Genomic DNA, 22,485 nt, shown 5'->3' on the forward strand with positions numbered 1-22,485 from the left:
AATGGAATTTTGGCCCCTCAGCTAGAGGTAAATCCAGAGGGGGTGGTCGCTCCCCCCCTACACACCCGCACAGGCAGAAGAAAGCAGGGAGACTGCTGCCTCCCTGCACTACCATAGACCTGCCAACACGCAGCAGAGTGCGCTGACTGTAGCATAATGCTGCCGCTGTTGCTGGCAGGACGGGGGGAGCTTCTGAGCTGGGACAGAGCTACTCCAGCCAGGGGGCCCCATAAAACTGTGGGGCCCATGGTACGTACCCCCTGCCCCCCTTAATCCGGCTCTGCTGCTGGAACCCCCCCTTAATCCGTACCCCCTGATGCCCCCTCTCCCTCTGTCTCCACTAAATTCACCGCTGCTCTAAGCAAAACAGAGAGTACAGGAGCTTTCCAACTGCCCCCCCCCCCAACACCACCACCACCGCGGGACACTGTGGCCCACGGGTGGGACAGCGGGACAGACCCTAAAAAATGGGACTGTCCCGCGAAAATCGGGACGGTTGGGAGGTGTGGGGGTGTGTGAGGGGGTATGCCGTACAGACAGACGGGCACCGGCTCACTGTGTGCTTGACCCCCCACATCAGCATACTCAGCAGGGTCTCTCTGGCGCGGAGGAGCGTCACTTTCTGGCACACTCCACGCTCCTTAGCTGCAGTTTTGTGGGGCACCTGCCGCTGTGCAGGTTCCGTACTGTCTCTGTTATCTCCAGCCCCGGCAACCCCACCGCTAGCTGCAGTGCTGCCGCCCGCAGTGAGGTGAGCCCAGCTCCTTCACACACTTTAGCTGGCGGGCAGCGCTGCAAAAGTCCACGCTGCTTGCAGGCTCCGACCCCCTCCTCCCTCCAGCCACAGCGTCTCCTGGGGGCTAACCAGTTACTCCCAGTCTCCCCTTACCACAGTGCCCGGCAGCCGCGAGGTCTGCGGTGTGTGACTGAGGAGGGGGGGAGGGATGCGGACGGGCAGAGGAAGCAGGACTCCAGCCTGAGAGCGTCAGCCATGCCAAGTCTCCACCAGCAGCAGATCCCAACAGGTTGGAGTGGAACAGCAGCAGCCAGCAGCAGTGACTCCGGTAAGACACATCTGTCTGTCACCACTGTCCTGTCCCTAATACCAATCTCTCCTGTGCCCTGTGTTCTGTCATGTCCCTGTCACCCTTATCCTAGCCCTGTCACCCTTATCCTGGCCCTGTCACCCCTATCCAGGCCCTGTCACCCCTGTGCTTGCCCTGTCAACCCTATACTGGCCCTGTCACCCCTGTCCTGGTCCTGCCGCCCCTACCATGGCCATGTCACCCCTATCCTGTCCCTGTAATTTCTGTCCTGGCCCCGTCGCCCCTGTCCTGGCCCTGTCACCCCTGCCCTGGCCCTGTCACCCCTGTTCTGACCCTGTCACCCATATTCTGACCCTGTCACCCCTGTCCTGGCCCCGTCACCCCTGTCCTGACCCTGTCACCCCTGTCCTGGCCCTGTTACTGCATACCCTCCAACTACCTTTTTGGCAGGTACAGTACCCGTAGCGCCTCCAGACCACTCCCCAATGCACCACACCTCCGCACCTTCCCCTCTACCACATGCGGCACCCCACCCCTCCCCCACACGCTGTGCCTCCAGACCCCCTACACCACCCGCGGCTTCCACTCCTCCGCCCCTCCACCACCCACAGCATCTCCAGACCCCCTCCACCATCCGCCCCCCATATATGTCTCCCCCCACACCTGCCCCCCCTCCACCTGCAGCATCTGCAGACACCCTCCTCCATCCGCAGTGCCCCCCTCATCCACCCCTCCCCCACCTGCCCCTCCACCACCTGCAGCACCTCCGGACCCCCTTCCCCATCCGCCGCACCACCTGTACCTGCCCTTCCCCTACTCACGGCACCTCCGGACCCCCTACCCCACCCCCGCCCCTTCCCATCCCACAGCACCTCTGGAACCCTTCACCCATCCGCAACATCCCCGCACCTGCCCGTCTCCCACCCTTGGCACCCCTGCCCTTCCCCACCGGCAGTGCCTCCGGACCCCATCCCCCATCTGCAGCCCCCACTCCTCTGCCCCTCCCCCACCCGCAGCATCTCCCGACCCTTACCCATCCGGGCCCCCCCGCTTCCACCCCCCCTCTACCCGCAGCATCTACAGACACCCTCCCCCATCCACAGCCCCCCCCCCGCACCTGCTACATTCTGTACATTGTGCCCTGCAGGTGCTGTTCACGCCGTCGCAAGGGGCTGCGCCTCCTTCACCATCGCACGCCCTTTCATTGTGCAATATTTAACCACTAACAAAGGAATGCAGGTAATACTCTATATAATACAAATATTGAACCCCAGAAAGGCATGCAAGGGTTAAGGGGGCGTAGCCCCTTGCGACGGTGTGAAGAGCGCCCGTAGGGCGCGATGAAGCACCTAGTATATTATATACTGGTGGTCAGCAAAATTATGCACTGTCCTCCTACTACTGCGCGCAACAACTAAAATGCACCACAGGTATGGATGGATAGTATACTTGACGACACAGAGGTAGGTAGAGCAGTGGCCTTCTGTACCGTACTCCTATATATATTATATACTGGTGGTCAGCAAAATTATGCACTGTCCTCCTACTATATACTACAATGCAGCACAGATATGGAGCGTTTTTCAGGCAGAGAACGTAGATATTTTCAGCACACTGAGCACAGATATTTGCAGCACACTGAAACTGAGAGAACGCTATACACGTCCTCTCCCTATCATCTCCAATGCACGAGTGAAAATGGCGGCGACGCGCGGCTCCTTATATAGAATACGAATCTCGCGAGAATCCGACAGCGGGATGATGACGTTCGGGCGCGCTCGGGTTAACCGAGCAAGGCGGGAGGATCCGAGTCTGCCTCGGACCCGTGTAAAATGGGTGAAGTTCGGGGGGGTTCGGATTCCGAAGAACCGAACCCGCTCATCTCTAATTATACTAGAACTGTAATAAGAGCCCGGAACACGGAGAGAGAATCCCAGCGCATAGCGTCTTGTAACATTTATACTAGTTAAAAAGCCTGTCAAAATGACGGACACCAGTGCTGGATTATGGGGGTAATTCAGACCTGATCACAGCAGCAAATTTGTAAGCAGTTGGGCAAAACCATGTGCACTGCAGGAGGGCAGATGTAACATGTGCAGAGAGAGTTAGATTTGGATGGGTTATATTTAGAGATGAGCGGGTTCGGTTCTCAGAGAACCGAACCAGACCGAACTTCACGTGTCAAACACGGGTCCGAGCCAGGCTTGGTTGTTCCTGTCTGACTCGGAAAACCCGAACGAGGCAAAACGTCATCATCCCGCTGTCGGATTCTTGCAAAATTAAGATTCCATATAAATAGCCGCGCGTCGCCGCCATTTTCACTCATGCATGGCATACTGAAGACCACCCCAGAGAGGACGTGGCAAATCTCAGTATCAGTGCTCAGTATCAGTGCTTATTGCTGATCAGTAATACTAGTACAGTGTCTCTCTTGTGCTGCATCGTGCTGCTGTAGGGTGCTGTGGTAGTGTCCTGTGACTGTGCATCGGTCATCATCATTCCAGTCACAGTGGTATCTGGGGGGTGACAATTCCAGAGTGCTCTTGTGCTGCTCACTAATACTAGTACAGTGTCTTGTGCTGCTCACTAATACTAGTACAGTGTCTTGTGCTGCTCACTAATACTAGTACAGTGTCTTGTGCTGCATCGTACTGCTCAGTGTCAGTTCTCCGTAGTATCATCAGTGCTCGGTATCATCAGTGCTCAGTATCATCAGTGCTCAGTATCATCAGTGCTCAGTATCATCAGTGCTCAGTATCACTGCTCATTGTCTTGTGCTGCATCGTGCTGCTCAGTAATACTACATTACTAATACAAGTACAGTGTCTTGTGCTGCATCGTGCTGCTCAGTAATACTACATTACTAATACAAGTACAGTGTCTTGTGCTGCATCGTGCTGCTCAGTAATACTACATTACTAATACAAGTACAGTGTCTTGTGCTGCATCGTGCTGCTCAGTAATACTACATTACTAATACAAGTACAGTGTCTTGTGCTGCATCGTGCTGCTCAGTAATACTACATTACTAATACAAGTACAGTGTCTTGTGCTGCATCGTGCTGCTCAGTAATACTACATTACTAATACAAGTACAGTGTCTTGTGCTGCATCGTGCTGCTCAGTAATACTACATTACTAATACAAGTACAGTGTCTTGTGCTGCATCGTGCTGCTCAGTAAAACTACATTACTAATACAAGTACAGTGTCTTGTGCTGCATCGTGCTGCTCAGTAATACTACATTACTAATACAAGTACAGTGTCTTGTGCTGCATCGTGCTGCTCAGTAATACTACATTACTAATACAAGTACAGTGTCTTGTGCTGCATCGTGCTGCTCAGTAATACTACATTACTAATACAAGTACAGTGTCTTGTGCTGCATCGTGCTGCTCAGTAATACTACATTACTAATACAAGTACAGTGTCTTGTGCTGCTGTAGGGTGCTGTGGTAGTGTCCTGTCACTGTGCATAGGTCAGCATCATCCCAGTCACAGTGGTATCTGGTATCTATCCAGGGCCGTTTCTAGCCAATTTGGCTCCCAGTGCGAGATTTAAAAATGCGCCCCCCCCCCCCCCCCATTCACATAAAAAAAATGCCCCCCCCCCCCATAGATATAAAGAGTAAAAGCATGCGCGCGCTCCCGGCAAGGGGGCGTGGCCTCGTTAAAATGGGTGTGGCTTTGTTACGATAGGCGTGGCCTCATCTGATCCCATCATCACGGCCACCACAGGATGATAAAAAAAAAAGTCCTCATTTTACACATTACAGCAGGCACGCGACCCCATTTTACACAGCACGGCAGGCAAGTGTCCCCATTTTACACAGCACGGTAGGCAAGTGTCCCCATTTTACACAGCACGGCAGGCAAGTGTCCCCATTTTACACAGCACGGTAGGCAAGTGTCCCCATTTTACACATTGTGGCAGGCAAGTGTCCCCATTTTACACATTGGGCAGGCACGTGCCTCCATTTTACACATTGTGGCAGGCACGTGTCCCCATTTTACACATTGCGGCAGGAAAGTGTCCTCATTTTACACATTGCGGCAGGCACGTGCCCCCATTTTACACAGTATGGCAGGCACGTGCCCCCATTTTACACAGTATGGCAGGCACGTGCCCCCATTTTACACATTCCGGTAGACAGGTGTCCCTATTTTACACATTAAGGCAGGCAAGAGTCCCCATTTTACACATTCCGGCAGACTGCGTCCCCATTTTACACAGTATGGCAGGCAAGAGTCCCCATTTTACACAGTACGGCAGGCGCATGCCCCCATTTTACACATTCCGGCAGGCAAGTGTCCCCATTTTACACATTCCGGCAGACAGGTGTCCCTATTTTACACATTAAGGCAGGCAAGAGTCCCCATTTTACACATTCCGGCAGGCACGTGCCCCCATTTTACACATTCCGGCAGGCATGTGCCCCCATTTTACACATTCCGGCAGACAGGTGTCCCTATTTTACACATTAAGGCAGGCACGTGCCCCCATTTTACACATTCCGGCAGGCACGTGTCCCCATTTTACACAGTACGGCAGGCAAGTGTCCCTATTTTACACATTAAGGCAGGCACGTGCCCCCATTTTACACATTCCGGCAGGTGGTGGGGGGGAGGGAGGGAGAGAGAGAGAGGGAGAGGGGCTGACTTACATTTGAAGCGGTTCTTCCCGCTCTTCAGCCGCCTCTCCCTCGTCTGCGCGGCGCCGCCGCCGGCCGGCTTGGCTCCCCCTTCTCCCTCCTCCCGAGTGCCCAGCTCGGGGGGCGGGGTTTCGCGGAATGACGCAATTGCATCGTGATGTCACGACACAATCGCACCATAACGCGAAACCCCCCCCCCCCCCGAGCTGGGAACTCGGGAGGAGAGGGAAGGAGGGTTCAAAGTCCTTAAGAAGTGCCGCGGCGGGCGCCCCGTGCAAAAAACGGCACTGTATCTATCTAGTGGTATCTAATTCCAGACATTACTGCCATCTAATTCCAGATATATTACTGGCATATAATTCCACACATTAAAAAATGGAGAATAAAAATTTGGTGGGTAAAATAGGGAAAGATCAAGATCCACTTCCACCTAGTGCTGAAGCTGCTGTCACTAGTCATGGCCGAGACGATGAAATGCCATCAACGTCGTCTGCCAAGGCCGATGCCCAATGTCATAGTAGAGAGCATGTAAAATCCAAAAAGCAAAAGTTCAGTAAAATGACCCAAAAATCTAAATTAAAATCGTCTGAGGAGAAGCGTAAACTTGCCAATATGCCGTTTATGACACGGAGTGGCAAGGAGGCCCCCTCCTATGTTCATGGCTAGTGGTTCAGATTCACATGAGGATGGAAGCACTCATCCTCCCACTAGAAAAGTGAAAAGACTTAATCTGGCAATAGCACAGCAAAGAACTGTGCGTTCTTCTAAATCACAAATCCCCAAGGAGAGTCCAATTGTGTCGGTTGCGATGCCTGACTTTCCCAACACTGGACGGGAAGAGGTGGCTCCTTCCACCATTTGCACGCCCCCTGCAAGTGCTGGAAGGAGCACCCACAGTCCAGTTCCTGATAGTCAAATTGAAGATGTCACTGTTGAAGTACACTCGGATGAGGATATGGGTGTTGCTGGCGCTGAGGAGGAAATTGACAAGGAGGATTCTGATGGTGAGGTGGATTGTTTAAGTCAGGCACCCGGGGAGACACCTGTTGTCCGTGGGGCGAATATGGCCATTGACATGCCTGGTCAAATTAGAAAAAAAATCACCTCGTTGGTGTGGAATTATTTTAACAGAAATGCGGTCAACATTTGTCAAGCCGTGTGTTGCCTTTGTCAAGCTGTAATAAGTAGGGGTAAGGACGTTAACTACCTAGGAACATCCTCCCTTATAGGTCACCTGGAGCGCATTCATCAGAAGTCATTGACAACTTTGGGTAACAGTGGATGCAGTCCACTGAAAACTAAATCCCTTCTTCCTCTTGTACCCAACCTCCTGCAAACCACACCACCAACTCCCTCAATGTCAACTTCCTCCTTAGACAGGAAAGCCAATAGTCCTGCAGGCCATGTCACTGGCAAGACTGACGAGTCCTCTCCTAACTGGGATAACTCCGTTGGATCCTTGAGTGGAATGCCTACTGCTGCTGGCGCTACTGTTGTTGCTGCTGGGATTCGATCGTCATCCCAGAGGGGAAGTCGGAAGACCACTTGTACTACTTCCAGTAAGCAATTGAGTGTCCAACAGTCCTTTGCGAGGAAGATGAAATATCACAGCAGTCATCCTGTTGCAAAGCGGATAACTGAGGCCTTGACAACTATGTTGGATTTAAACGTGTATCTGGTATCCACCGTTAGTTCACAGGGAACTAGAGACTTAATTGAGGTACTGTTTTCCCGGTACCAAATCACATCTAGGTTCCATTTCTCTAGGCAGGCGATACCGAAAATGTACACAGACCTCAGAAAAAGACTCACCAGTGTCCTAAAAAATGCAGTTGTACCCAATGTCCACTTAACCACGGACATGTGGACAAGTGGAGCAGGGCAGGGTCAGGACTATATGACTGTGACAGCCCACTGGGTAGATGTATTGCCTCCAGGGCGGCACCAGTAGCAGCATCTCGCAAACGCCAACTCGTTCCTAGGCAGGCTACGCTTTGTATCACCACTTTCCAGAAGAGGCACACAGCTGACAACCTCTTACGGAAACTGAGGAACATCATCGCAGAATGGCTCACCCCAATTGGACTCTCCTGGGGATTTGTGATATCGGACAACGCCACCAATATTGTGCATGCATTACAACTGGGGAAATTCCAGCACGTCCCATGTTTTGCACATACTGTACATTGAATTTGGTGGTGCATAATTTTTTGAAAAACGAGAGGGGCGTGCAGGAGATTCTGTCGGTGGCCCGAAAAATTGTGCCCACTTTTTCTGCATTCAGCCACCGCGTGCCAAAGACTGGAGCACCAGCAAACACTCCTGAACATGCCCTGCCATCAGCTGAAGCAAGAGGTGGTAACGAGGTGGAATTCAATGCTTCAGAAAATGGAGGAGCAGCAAAAGGCCATTCAAACCTATACATCTGCCTACGATATAGGCAAAGGATGGGGAATGCACCTGACTCAAGCGCAGTGGAGAATGATTTACATGTTGTGCAAGGTTCTCCAACCTTTTGAACTTGCCACACGTGAAGTCAGTTCAGACACTGCCAGCCTAAGTCAGGTCATTCCCCTCTTCAGGCTTTTGCAGAAGAAGCTGGAGAGATTGAAGGAGGAGCTAAAACGGAGCAATTCCACAAAGTATATGGGACTTGTGGATGGAGCCCTTCATTCGCTTAACCAGGATTCATGGGTGGTCAATCTGTTGAAATCAGAGCACTACATTTTGGCCACCGTGCTCGATCCTAGTTTTAAAGCCTACGTTGTATCTCTCTTTCCGGCAGACGCAAGTCTGCAGAAGTTCAAAGACCTGCTGGTGAGAAAATTGTCAAGTCAAGCGGAACGTGACCCGTCAACAGCTCCTCCTTCATTTTCTACCACCACTGGAGCTGCCAGGAAAAGGATAACATTTCCAAAACCACCAGCTGGTGGTGATGCAGGGCAGTCAGGAGCAAGTGCTGACATCTGGACCGGACTGAAGGACCTGCCAACGATTACTGACATGTCTACTGTCACTGCATATGATTCTGTCACCACTGAAAGAATGGTGGAGGATTATATGAGTGACCGCATCCAAGTAGGCATGTCAGACAGTCCGTACGTATACTGGCAGAAAAAGAGGCAATTTGGAGGCCCTTGCACAAACTGGCTTTATTTTACCTAAGTTGCCCTCCCTCCAGTGTGTACTCCGAAAGAGTGTTTAGTGCAGCCGCTCACCTTGTCAGCAATCGGCGTACGAGGTTACTTCCAGAAAATGTGGAGAAGATGATGTTCATCAAAATGAATTATAATCAATTCCTCCATGGAGACATTTACCAGCAATTGCCTCCAGAAAGTACACAGGGACCTGTGATGGTGGATTCCAGTGGGGACGAATTAATACTCTGCGAGGAGAAGGATGTACACAGTGAAAGGGGTCAGGAATCGAACGATGATTTTAGCACATCTTGCCTCTGTAGAGCCAGTTTGTGCAAGGAGAGATTGTTTGCTTCTTATTTGGTCTGACACTGCAGTGCCACTCCTAGATGGGCCAGGTGTTTGTGTCGGCCACTTAGGGTCGCTTAGCTTAGCCATCCAGCAACCTTGGTGCAAATTTTAGGACTAAAAATAATATTGTGAGGTGTTCAGAATAGACTGGAAATGAGTGGAAATTATTGTTATTGAGGTTAATAATACTATAGGATCAAAATTACCCCCAAATTCTATGATTTTAGCTGTTTTTGAGGTTTTTAAAAAATATCACCCAAATCCAAAACTCATCCGAATCCAAAACCCGAAAGGGTGGTTTTGCCAAAACACGTCCGAATCCAAAACACGACCGCGGACCCGAATCCAAAACCAAAACACAAAACACTAAAAATTCCCGCTGCACATCTCTAACTAGTACTAACGCAGTGATATAATAATGCAGTGATATAACGCAGTGATGTAATAACGCAGTGATGTAATAATGAAGTGATATAACGCAGTGATGTACTAACACAGTGATATAATAAATGCAGTGATATAATAACACAGTTATATACAAACACATTGATGTAATAATTAGTGATGTGCACCGGAAATTTTTCGGGTTTTGTGTTTTGGTTTTGGGTTCGGTTCCGCGGCCGTGTTTTGGATTCAGACGCGTTTTGGCAAAACCTCACCGAAAATTTTTTGTCGGAGGGCCCCCAAATTGCCTCTTTTTCCTGCCAGTATACGTACGGACTGTCTGACGTGCCTACTTGGATGCGGTCACTCATATAATCCTGCACCATTCTTTCAATGGTGAGAGAATCATATGCAGTGACAGTAGACGACATGTCAGTAATCGTTGGCAGGTCCTTCAGTCCGGACCAGATGTCAGCACTCGCTCCAGACTGCCCTGCATCACCGCCAGCGGGTGGGCTCGGAATTCTTAGCCTTTCCTCGCACCCCCAGTTGCGGGAGAATGTGAAGGAGGAAATGGTGACGGGTCACGTTCCGCTTGACTTGACAATTTTCTCACCAGCAGGTCTTTGAACCTCTGCAGACTTGTGTCTGCCGGAAAGAGCGATACAACGTAGGTTTTAAATCTAGGATCGAGCACGGTGGCCAAAATGTAGTGCTCTGATTTCAACAGATTGACCACCCGTGAATCCTGGTTAAGCGAATTAAGGGCTCCATCCACAAGTCCCACATGCCTAGCGGAATCGCTCTGTTTTAGCACCTCCTTCAATGTCTCCAGCTTCTTCTGCAAAAGCCTGATGAGGGGAATGACCTGACTCAGGCTGGCAGTGTCTGAACTGACTTCACGTGTGGCAAGTTCAAAGGGTTGCAGAACCTTGCACAACGTTGAAATCATTCTCCCCTGCGCTTGAGTCAGGTGCATTCCACCTCCTTTGCCTATATCGTGGGCAGATGTATAGGCTTGAATGGCCTTTAGCTGCTCCTCCATCCTCTGAAGCATATAGAGGGTTGAATTCCACCTCGTTACCACCTCTTGCTTCAGATGATGGCAGGGCAGGTTCAGGTATGTTTAGTGGTGCTCCAGTCTTCTGTACGCGGTGCCTGAACGCCGAAAGTGGGCCGCAATTCTTCGGGCCACTGACAGCATCTCTTGCACGCCCCTGTCGTTTTTTAAATAATTCTGCACCACTAAATTCAAGGTATGTGCAAAACATTGGACGTGCTGGAATTTGCCCAGATGTAATGCACGCACAATATTGCTGGCGTTGTCCGATGTCACAAATCCCCAGGAGAGTCCAATTGGGATAAGCCATTCTGCGATGATCTTCCTCAGTTGCCGTAAGAGGTTTTCAGCTGTGTGCCTATTCTGGAAAGCGGTGATACAAAGCGTAGCCTGCCTAGGAACGAGTTGGCGTTTGCGAGATGCTGCTACTGGTGCCGCCGCTGCTGTTCTTGCGGCGGGAGTCCATACATCTACCCAGTGGGCTGTCACAGTCATATAGTCCTGAGTCTGCCCTGCTCCACTTGTCCACATGTCCGTGGTTAAGTGGACATTGGGTACAACTGCATTTTTTAGGACACTGGTGAGTCTTTTTCTGAGGTCTGTGTACATTTTCGGTATCGCCTGCCTAGAGAAATGGAACCTAGATGGTATTTGGTACCGGGGACACAGTACCTCAATCAAGTCTATAGTTGGCTCTGAATTAACAATGGATACCGGAACCACGTTTCTCACCGCCCAGGCTGCCAAGGCCACAGTTATCCGCTTTGCAGCAGGATGACTGCTGTGATATTTCATCTTCCTCGCAAAGGACTGTTGTACAGTCAATTGCTTACTGGAAGTAGTACAAGTGGTCTTCCGACTTCCCCTCTTGGATGACGATCGACTCCCAGCAGCAACAACAGCAGCGCCAGTAGCAGTAGGCGTTACACTCAAGGATGCATCGGAGGAATCCCAGGCAGGAGAGGACTCGTCAGACTTGCCAGTGACATGGCCTGTAGGATTATTGGCTTTCCTGGGTAAGGAGGAAATTGACACTGAGGGAGTTGGTGGTGTGGTTTGCAGGAGGTTGGTTACAAGAGGAAGGGATTTAGTGGTCAGTGGACTGCTTCCGCTGTCACCCAAAGTTTTTGAACTTGTCACTGACTTATGATGAATGCGCTGCAGGTGACGTACAAGGGAGGATGTTCCGAGGTGGTTAACGTCCTTACCCCTACTTATTACAGCTTGACAAAGGCAATACACGGCTTGACACCTGTTGTCCGCATTTGTGTTGAAATAATTCCACACCGAAGAGCTGATTTTTTTTTGTATTTTGACCAGGCATGTCAATGGCCATATTCGTCCCACGGACAACAGGTGTCTCCCCGGGTGCCTGACTTAAACAAACCACCTCACTATCAGAATCCTCCTTGTCAATTTCCTCCCCAGCAACACCCATATCCTCATCCTGGTGTACTTCAACACTGACATCTTCAATATGACTATCAGGAACTGGACTGCGGGTGCTCCTTCCAGCACTTGCAGGGGGCGTGCAAATGGTGGAAGGCGCATGCTCTTCACATCCAGTGTTGGGAAGGTCAGGCATCGCAACCGACACAATTGGACTCTCCTTGGGGATTTGTGATTTCGAAGAACGCACAGTTCTTTGCTGTGCTTTTGCCAGCTTAAGTCTTTTCATTTTTCTAGCGAGAGGATGAGCGCTTCCATCCTCATGTGAAGCTGAACCACTAGCCATGAACATAGGCCAGGGCCTCAGCCGTTCCTTGCCGCTCCGTGTCGTAAATGGCATATTGGCAAGTTTACGCTTCTCCTCAGACGCTTTTAATTTTGATTTTTGGGTCATTTTACTGAACTTTTGTGTTTTGGATTTTACATGCCCTCTACTATGACATTGGGCATCGGCCTTGGCAGACGACGTTGATGGCATTTCATCGTCTCGGCCATGACTAGTGGCAGCAGCTTCAGCACGAGGTGGAAGTGGATCTTGATCTTTCCCTATTTTTTTAACCTCCACATTTTTGTTCTCCATATTTTAATGTGTGGAATTATATGCCAGTATCAATAGCAATGACCTACTACTATATATACTGCGCACAACTGAAATGCACCACAGGTATACAATGTAGATGGATAGTATACTTAATGGATGACGAGTGACGACACACTCTGCACTGTACTCCTGCTATATAATATTTATTATACTGGTGGTCCCCAGTCCCCACAATAAAGCAGCACACTGAGCACAGATATGGAGTGTTTTTCAGGCAGACAACGTATACTGGTGGTCACTGTCAGCAAAACTCTGCACTGTACTCCTGCTATAGCTGCTCCCCAGTCCCCACAATTAAGCAGTGTGAGCACTCAGCACAGATATATCATGCAGCACACTTAGCACAGATATGGTATGGAGCGTTTTTTTCAGGCAGAGAACGGATAAAAAAACTGGTGGTCACTTGTCAGCAAAACTCTGCACTGTACTCCTCCTAACAGCTGCTCCCCAATCCTCCCCACAATTAAGCAATAAAAAACAACCAATCAAGTCAACTGTGTTCTACAATAAACGGAGAGGACGCCAGTCACGTCCTCTCCCTATCATCTCCAATGCATGAGTGAAAATGGCGGCGATGCGCGGCTGCTTATATAGAATCCGAATCTCTCGAGAATCCTACAGCGGGATGATGACGATCAGGCGCGCTCGGGTTAGCCGAGCAAGGCGGGAAGGTTCGAACCTGCCTCGGACCCGTGTAAAAAGGGTAAAGTTCGGGGGGGTTCGGTTTCTCGGAAACCGAACCCGCTCATCACTAGTAATAATGCAGTGATATATTAACGCAGTGATGTAATAAAACAGTGATGTAATAATGCAGTGATATAATAATTCAGTGATATAATAACGCAGTGATATAATGCAGTGATGTAATAATGCAGTAATATAATAATTCAGTGATATAATAACGCAGTGATATAATGCAGTGATGTAATAATGCAGTAATATAATAATTCAGTGATATAATAACGCATTGTTTGTATTCTCCTTATATTATAGGTACAAATGTTTTCCTGAATATATTCAGTATTAACAGAAACCCCGACATGTGGGAAGAACCAGAGGTAACTTAGGGGCAAGTTCAAAGCTTTATCTTCATATGTTTTCATTTGTATAATTTGATAACATGTATTACAAATAAATACCATTAATTCCAAGGCCTGAGTGACGTTCACCACGTGTCAGGTCTGTGCAGGAAGCCTCTGCGTGTGTGTGATACATGTGTGACGCTCACCACGTGCCAGGTCTGTGCAGGGAGCCTCTGCGTGTGTGTGATACATGTGTGACGTTCACCACGTGTCAGGTCTGTGCAGGAAGCCTCTGCGTGTGTGTGATACATGTGTGACGCTCACCACGTGCCAGGTCTGTGCAGGGAGCCTCTGCGTGTGTGTGATACATGTGTGACGCTCACCACGTGCCAGGTCTGTGCAGGGAGCCTCTGTGTGTATGATACATGTGTGATGCCCACCACGTGAGGTCTGTGCAGGGAGCCTCTGCATGTGTGTGATACATGTGTGACGCTCACCACGTGCCAGGTCTGTGCAGGGAGCCTCTGCGTGTGTGATACATGTGTGACGCTCACCACGTGCCAGGTCTGTGCAGGGAGCCTCTGCGTGTGTGATACATGTGTGACACTCATCACGTGCCAGGTCTGTGCAGGGAGCCTCTGCGTGTGTGATACATGTGTGACACTCATCACGTGCCAGGTCTGTGCAGGGAGCCTCTGTGTGTATGATACATGTGTGACGCTCAACACGTGCCAGGCCTGTACAGGGAGCCTCTGTGTGTGTGATACATGTGTGACGCTCACCACGTGCCAGGTCTGTGCAGGGAGCCTCTGCGTGTGTGTGATACATGTGTGACGCTCACCACGTGCCAGGTCTGTGCAGGGAGCCCCTGCGTGTGTGTGATACATGTGTGACGCTTACCACGTGTCAGGTCTGTGCAGGGAGCCTCTGTGTGTGTGATACATGCGTGACACTCACCACGTGCCAGGTCTGTGCAGGGAGCCTCTGCGTGTGTGATACATGCGTGACACTCACCACGTGCCAGGTCTGTGCAGGGAGCCTCTGTGTGTGTGTGATACATGTGTGACGCTCAACACGTGCCAGGCCTGTACAGGGAGCCTCTGTGTGTGTGATACATGTGTGACGCTCACCACGTGCCAGGTCTGTGCAGGGAGCCTCTGCGTGTGTGTGATACATGTGTGACGCTCACCACGTGCCAGGTCTGTGCAGGGAGCCTCTGTGTGTATGATACATGTGTGACGCTCAACACGTGCCAGGCCTGTACAGGGAGCCTCTGTGTGTGTGATACATGCGTGACACTCACCACGTGCCAGGTCTGTGCAGGGAGCCTCTGCGTGTGTGATACATGCGTGACACTCACCACGTGCCAGGTCTGTGCAGGGAGCCTCTGTGTGTGTGATACATGTGTGACGCTCAACACGTGCCAGGCCTGTACAGGGAGCCTCTGTGTGTGTGATACATGTGTGACGCTCACCACGTGCCAGGTCTGTGCAGGGAGCCTCTGCGTGTGTGTGATACATGTGTGACGCTCACCACGTGCCAGGTCTGTGCAGGGAGCCTCTGTGTGTATGATACATGTGTGACGCTCAACACGTGCCAGGCCTGTACAGGGAGCCTCTGTGTGTGTGATACATGTGTGACGCTCACCACGTGCCAGGTCTGTGCAGGGAGCCTCTGCGTGTGTGTGATACATGTGTGACGCTCACCACGTGCCAGGTCTGTGCAGGGAGCCCCTGTGTGTGTGTGATACATGCGTGACACTCACCACGTGCCAGGTCTGTGCAGGGAGCCTCTGCGTGTGTGTGATACATGCGTGACACTCACCACGTGCCAGGTCTGTGCAGGGAGCCTCTGTGTGTGTGATACATGTGACGCTCACCACGTGCCAGGTCTGTACAGGGAGCCTCTGCGTGTGTGTGATACATGTGTGACGCTCACCACGTGCCAGGTCTGTGCAGGGAGCCTCTGCGTGTGTGATACATGTGTGACGCTCACCACGTGCCAGGTCTGTGCAGGGAGCCTCTGCGTGTGTGTGATACATGTGTGACGCTCACCACGTGCCAGCTCTGTGCAGGGAGACTCTGCATGTGTGTGATACATGTGTGACGCTCACAGGGCCGGTTCCGGGGCTTCTGGCGCCCCAGGCGGCATTAGGGGGCGTGGCTTCGTACAGGGGGCATGGTCATTTCCGCCCCCTGTACAGACTGAAATGATGTGCGGTGCGCGATGACGTCATTGCGCACCGCACAGCAAAGGTCCTCTCCACGAAGGGAAACTAGACACGTACGCGTCTAGTTTCCCTTCCCAGCGGCAGCGAGGGGGGGCAGCGGCCAGCGGCAGCGGGGGCACACTGCAGCAGCGGATCTTGCCCTGGTGCGGCGCCCTCCGGATGGCACCCTGCGCCCTCCGGAAAGCGGCGCCCCGGGCAAAAGTCCTGCTTGCTCGTGGCAAGATCCGCTACTGGACGCTCACCACGTGCCAGGTCTGTGTAGAGAGCCTCTGCGTGTGTGTGATAAATGTGTGACGCTCACTACGTGCCAGGTCTGTGCAGGAAGCCTCTGCGTGTGTGTGATACATGCATGATGCTCACCACATGCCAGGTCTGTGCAGGGAGTCTCTGTGCATGTGGGTTACATGTGTGACGCTCACCACGTGCCAGGTCTGTACAGTGAGTCTCTGCGTGTGTGTGATACATGTGTGACGCTCACCACATGCCAGGTCTGTGCAGGGAGCCTCTGCGTGTGTGTGATACATGTGTGACGCTCACCACATGTCAGGTCTGTGCAGGGAGTCTCTGCGTGTGTATGATACATGTGTGATGCCCACCACGTGAGGTCTGTGCAGGGAGCCTCTGCGTGTGTATGATACATGTGTGATGCTTACCACGTGCCAGGCCTGTGCAGGGAGCCCCTGCGTGTGTATGATACATGTGTGACGCTTACCACATGCCAGGTCTGTGCAGGGAGCCTCTGCGTGTGTGTGATACATGTGTGACGCTCACCACATGTCAGGTCTGTGCAGGGAGTCTCTGCGTGTGTATGATACATGTGTGATGCCCACCACGTGATGTCTGTGCAGGGAGCCTCTGCGTGTGTATGATACATGTGTGACGCTTACCACATGCCAGGTCTGTGCAGGGAGCCTCTGTGTGTGTGTGATACATGTGTGACGCTCACCACATGCCAGGTCTGTGCAGGGAGCCTCTGCATGTGTGATACATGTGTGACGCACACCATGTGCCAGGCCTGTGCAGGGAGCCTCTGCGTGTGTGATACATGTGTGACGCTCACCACGTGCCAGGCCTGTGCAGGGAGCCTCTGCATGTGTGATACATGTGTGACGCTCACCATGTGCCAGGTCTGTGCAGGGAGCCTCTGCGTGTGTGATACATGTGTGACGCTCACCACGTGCCAGGTCTGTGCAGGGAGCATCTGCGTGTGTGTGATACATGTGTGACGCTCACCACGTGTCAGGTCTGTGCAGGGAGCCTCTGCGTGTGTGATACATGTGTGACGCTCACCACGTGCCAGGTCTGTGCAGGGAGCATCTGCGTGTGTGTGATACATGTATGACGCTCACCACGTGCCAGGTCTGTGCAGGGAGCATATGCGTGTGTGATACATGTGTGATGCTCACCACGTGCCAGGCCTGTACAGGGAGCCTCTGCGTGTGGGATACATGTGTGACGCTCAACACATGCCAGGTCTGTGCTACATGTGTGACGCTCAACACGTGCCAGGTCTGTGCAGGGAGCCTCTGCGTGTGTGATACATGTGTGACGTGCCAGGTCTGTGCAGGGAGCCTCTGCATGTGTGATATATGTGTGCCACTCAGCACGTGCCAGGCCTATACAGGGAGCCTCTGCATGTGTGATATATGTGTGCCACTCAGCACGTGCCAGGCCTGTACAGGAAGCCTCTACGTGTGTGATACATGTGTGACACTCACCACGTGCCAGGTTTGTGCAGGGAGCCTCTGCGTGTGTGTGATACATGTGTGACGCTCAGCACATGCCAGGTCTGCGCAGGGAGCCTCTGCGTGTGTGTGATACATGTGTGACGCTTACTACGTGCCAGGTCTGTGCAGGGAGCCTCTGCGTGTGTGATACATGTATGACGCTCACCACGTGCCAGGTCTGTGCAGGAAGCCTCTGTGTGTGTGTGATACATGTGTGACGCTCACCACGTGCCAGGTCTGTGCAGGGAGACTCTGCATGTGTGATACAAGTGTGACGCTGACCACGTGCCAGATCTGTGCAGGGAGCCTCTGCGTGTGTGTGATACATGTGTGACGCTCAGCACGTGCCAGGTCTGCGCAGGGAGCCTCTGCGTGTGTGTGTTACATGTGTGACGCTGACCACGTGCCAGGTCTGTGCAGGGAGCCTCTGCGTGTGTGTGATACATGTGTGACGCTGACCACGTGCCAGGTCTGTGCAGGGAGCCTCTGCATGTGTGATACATGTGTGACGCTCACTACGTGCCAGGTATGTGCAGGGAGCCTCTGCGTGTGTGTGATACATGTGTGACGCTTACTACGTGCCAGGTCTGTGCAGGGAGCCTCTGCGTGTGTGTGATACATGTGTGACGCTCACCACGTGCCAAGTCTGTGCAGGGAGCCTCTGCGTGTATGTGATACATGTGTGACGCTGACCACGTGCCAGGTCTGTGCAGGGAGCCTCTGCGTGTATGTGATACATGTGTGACGCTCAGCACGTGCCAGGTCTGCGCAGGGAGCCTCTGCGTGTGTGTGATACATGTGTGACGCTGACCACGTGTCAGGTCTGTGCAGGGAGCCTCTGTGTGTGTGATACATGTGTGACGCTCAGCACGTGCCAGGTCTGTGCAGGGAGTCTCTGCGTGTATGTGATACATGTGTGACGCTGACCACGTGCCAGGTCTGTGCAGGGAGCCTCTGCGTGTGTGTGATACATGTGTGATGCCCACCACGTGAGGTCTGTGCAGGGAGTCTCTGTGCGTGTGGGATACATGTGTGACGCTCACCACGTGCGAGCTCTGTGCAGGGAGCCTCTGCGTGTGTGTGATACATGTGTGACGCTCACCACGTGCCAGGTCTGTACAGTGAGTCTCTGTGTGTGTATGATACATGTGTGACGCTCACCACGTGCCAGGTCTGTGCAGGGAGCCTCTGCGTGTGTGTGATACATGTGTGACGCTCACCACATGTCAGGTCTGTGCAGGGAGTCTCTGCGTGTGTGTGATACATGTGTGATGCCCACCACGTGAGGTCTGTGCAGGGAGCCTCTGCATGTGTGTGATACATGTGTGACGCTCACCACATGCCAGGTCTGTGCAGGGAGCCTCTGCGTGTGTGTGATACATGTGTGACGCTCACCACATGCCAGGTCTGTGCAGGGAGCCTCTGCGTGTGTGTGATACATGTGTGACGCTCACCACATGTCAGGTCTGTGCAGGGAGTCTCTGCGTGTGTATGATACATGTGTGACGCTTACCACGTGCCAGGCCTGTGCAGGGAGCCTCTGCGTGTGTATGATACATGTGTGATGCTTACCACATGCCAGGTCTGTGCAGGGAGCCTCTGCGTGTGTGTGATACATGTGTGACGCTTACCACGTGCCAGGTCTGTGCAGGGAGCCTCCGCGTGTGTGATACATGTGTGACACTCATCACGTGCCAGGTCTGTGCAGGGAGCCTCTGCGTGTGTGATACATGTTTGAAACTCAGCACGTGCCAGGTCTGTGCAGGGAGCCTCTGCGTGTGTGTGATACATGTGTGACACTCATCACGTGCCAGGTCTGTGCAGGGAGCCTCTGCATGTGTGTGATACATGTGTGACACTCATCACGTGCCAGGTCTGTGCAGGGAGCCTCTGCGTGTGTGTGATACATGTGTGACGCTCACCACGTGCCAGGCCTGTGCAGGGACCCTCTGCATGTGTGATACATGTGTGACACTCATCACGTGCCAGGTCTGTGCAGGGAGCCTCTGCGTGTGTGATACATGTGTGACACTCAGCACATGCCAGGCCTGTACAGGGAGCCTCTGCGTGTGTATGATACATGTGTGACCCTCAGCACGTGCCAGGCCTGTACAGGGAGCCTCTGCATGTGTGATACATGTGTGACGCTCAACACGTGCCAGGCCTGTACAGGGAGCCTCTGCGTGTGGGATACATGTGTGATGCTCACCACGTGCCAGGTCTGTGCAGGGAGCCTCTGTGTGTGTGTGATACATGTGTGACGCTCACCACGTGCCAGGTCTGTGCAGGGAGCCTCTGCGTGTGTGATACATGTGTGACGCTCACCACGTGCCAGGTCTGTGCAGGGAGCCTCTGCGTGTGTGATACATGTGTAACGCTCACCACGTGCCAGGTCTGTGCAGGGAGCCTCTGCGTGTGTGATACATGTGTGACGCTCACCACGTGCCAGTCTGTGCAGGGAGCCTCTGCGTGTGTGTGATACATGTGTGACGCTCAACACGTGCCAGGCCTGTACAGGGAGCCTCTGCGTGTGGGATACATGTGTGACGCTCAACACATGCCAGGTCTGTGCTACATGTGTGACGCTCAACACGTGCCAGGTCTGTGCAGGGAGCCTCTGCGTGTGTGATACATGTGTGACGCTCGCCACGTGCCAGGTCTGTGCAGGGAGCCTCTGCGTGTGTGATACATGCGTGACACTCACCACGTGCCAGGTCTGTGCAGGGAGTCTCTGTGCATGTGGGTTACATGTGTGACGCTCACCACGTGCGAGGTCTGTGCAGGGAGCCTCTGCGTGTGTGTGATACATGTGTGACGCTCACCACATGCCAGGTCTGTACAGTGAGTCTCTGCGTGTGTGTGATACATGTGTGACGCTCACCACATGCCAGGTCTGTGCAGGGAGCCTCTGCGTGTGTGTGATACATGTGTGACGCTCACCACATGTCAGGTCTGTGCAGGGAGTCTCTGCGTGTGTATGATACATGTGTGATGCCCACCACGTGAGGTCTGTGCAGGGAGCCTCTGCGTGTGTATGATACATGTGTGATGCTTACCACGTGCCAGGCCTGTGCAGGGAGCCCCTGCGTGTGTATGATACATGTGTGACGCTTACCACATGCCAGGTCTGTGCAGGGAGCCTCTGCGTGTGTGTGATACATGTGTGACGCTCACCACATGTCAGGTCTGTGCAGGGAGTCTCTGCGTGTGTATGATACATGTGTGATGCCCACCACGTGATGTCTGTGCAGGGAGCCTCTGCGTGTGTATGATACATGTGTGACGCTTACCACATGCCAGGTCTGTGCAGGGAGCCTCTGCGTGTGTGTGATACATGTGTGACGCTCACCACATGTCAGGTCTGTGCAGGGAGTCTCTGCGTGTGTATGATACATGTGTGATGCCCACCACGTGATGTCTGTGCAGGGAGCATCTGCGTGTGTGTGATACATGTGTGACGCTCACCACGTGCCAGGTCTGTGCAGGGAGCCTCTGCGTGTGTGATACATGTGTGACGCTCACCACGTGCCAGGTCTGTGCAGGGAGCCTCTGCGTGTGTGATACATGTGTGACACTCACCACGTGCCAGGTCTGTGCAGGGAGCCTCTGCGTGTGTGATACATGTATGACGCTGACCACGTGCCAGGTCTGTGCAGGGAGCCTCTGCGTGTGTGATACATGTGTGGTGCTTACCACGTGCCAGGTCTGTGCAGGGAGCCTCTGCGTGTGTGATACATGTGTGGTGCTCACCACGTGTCAGGTCTGTGCAGGGATCCTCTGCGTGTGTGTGATACATGTGTGACGCTCACCACGTGCCAGGTCTGTGCAGGGAGCTTCTGCGTGTGTGATACATGTGTGACACTCATCAGGTGCCAGGTCTGTGCAGGGAGCCTCTGCGTGTGTGATACATGTGTGACACTCACCACGTGCCAGGTCTGTGCAGGGAGCCTCTGCGTGTGTGATACATGTGTGGTGCTCACCACGTGCCAGGTCTGTGCAGGGAGCCTCTGCGTGTGTGATACATGTGTGGTGCTCACCACGTGTCAGGTCTGTGCAGGGATCCTCTGCGTGTGTGTGATACATGTGAGACGCTCACCACGTGCCAGGTCTGTGCAGGGAGCCTCTGCGTGTGTGATACATGTGTGACGCTCACCACGTGCCAGGTCTGTGCAGGGGGCCTCTGCGTGTGTGTGATACATGTGTGACGCTCACCACGTGCCAGGTCTGTGCAGGGAGCTCTGCGTGTGTGTGATACATGTGTGACGCTCACCACGTGCCAGGTCTGTGCAGGGAGCCTCTGCGTGTGTGATACATGTGTGACGCTCACCACGTGCCAGGTCTGTGCAGGTAGCCTCTGCGTGTGTGACACATGTGTGACGCTCACCACGTGCCAGGTCTGTGCAGGGAGCCTCTGTGTGTGTGACACATGTGTGACGCTCACCACGTGCCAGGTCTGTGCAGGGAGCCTCTGCGTGTGTGACACATGTGTGACGCTCACCACGTGCCAGGTCTGTGCAGGGAGCCTCTGCGTGTGTGATACATGTGTGACGCTCACCACGTGCCAGGTCTGTGCAGGGAGCCTCTGCGTGTGTGTGATACATGTGTGACGCTCACCACGTGCCAGGTCTGTGCAGGGAGCCTCTGCGTGTGTGATACATGTGTGACGCTCACCACGTGTCAGGTCTGTGCAGGGAGCCTCTGCGTGTGTGTGATACATGTGTGACGCTCACCACGTGCCATGTCTGTGCAGGGAACCTCTGTTTGTGTGATACATGTGTGACGCTCACCACGTGCCAGGTCTGTGCAGGGATCCTCTGCGTGTGTGA

At 52.8% G+C, this 22,485-nt stretch overlaps 1 protein-coding gene across 2 annotated transcripts in view; it reads left to right on the top strand.

Moving 5' to 3' along the window:
- Window positions 1-22,485, top strand: part of LOC134957215 (cytochrome P450 4B1-like) — a 243,114-nt gene that overhangs the window by 188,660 nt on the left and 31,969 nt on the right. For both annotated transcript variants that reach the window (XM_063938917.1, XM_063938918.1), the window contains one exon: window positions 13,674-13,738. In XM_063938917.1, the coding sequence (XP_063794987.1) occupies window positions 13,674-13,738 (65 nt within the window). The remainder of the gene's footprint in view (window positions 1-13,673; window positions 13,739-22,485) is intronic.

This window comes from Pseudophryne corroboree, chromosome 9 (genome assembly GCF_028390025.1).
Source record: "Pseudophryne corroboree isolate aPseCor3 chromosome 9, aPseCor3.hap2, whole genome shotgun sequence".
Classification (NCBI taxonomy): Eukaryota; Metazoa; Chordata; class Amphibia; order Anura; family Myobatrachidae; genus Pseudophryne; species Pseudophryne corroboree.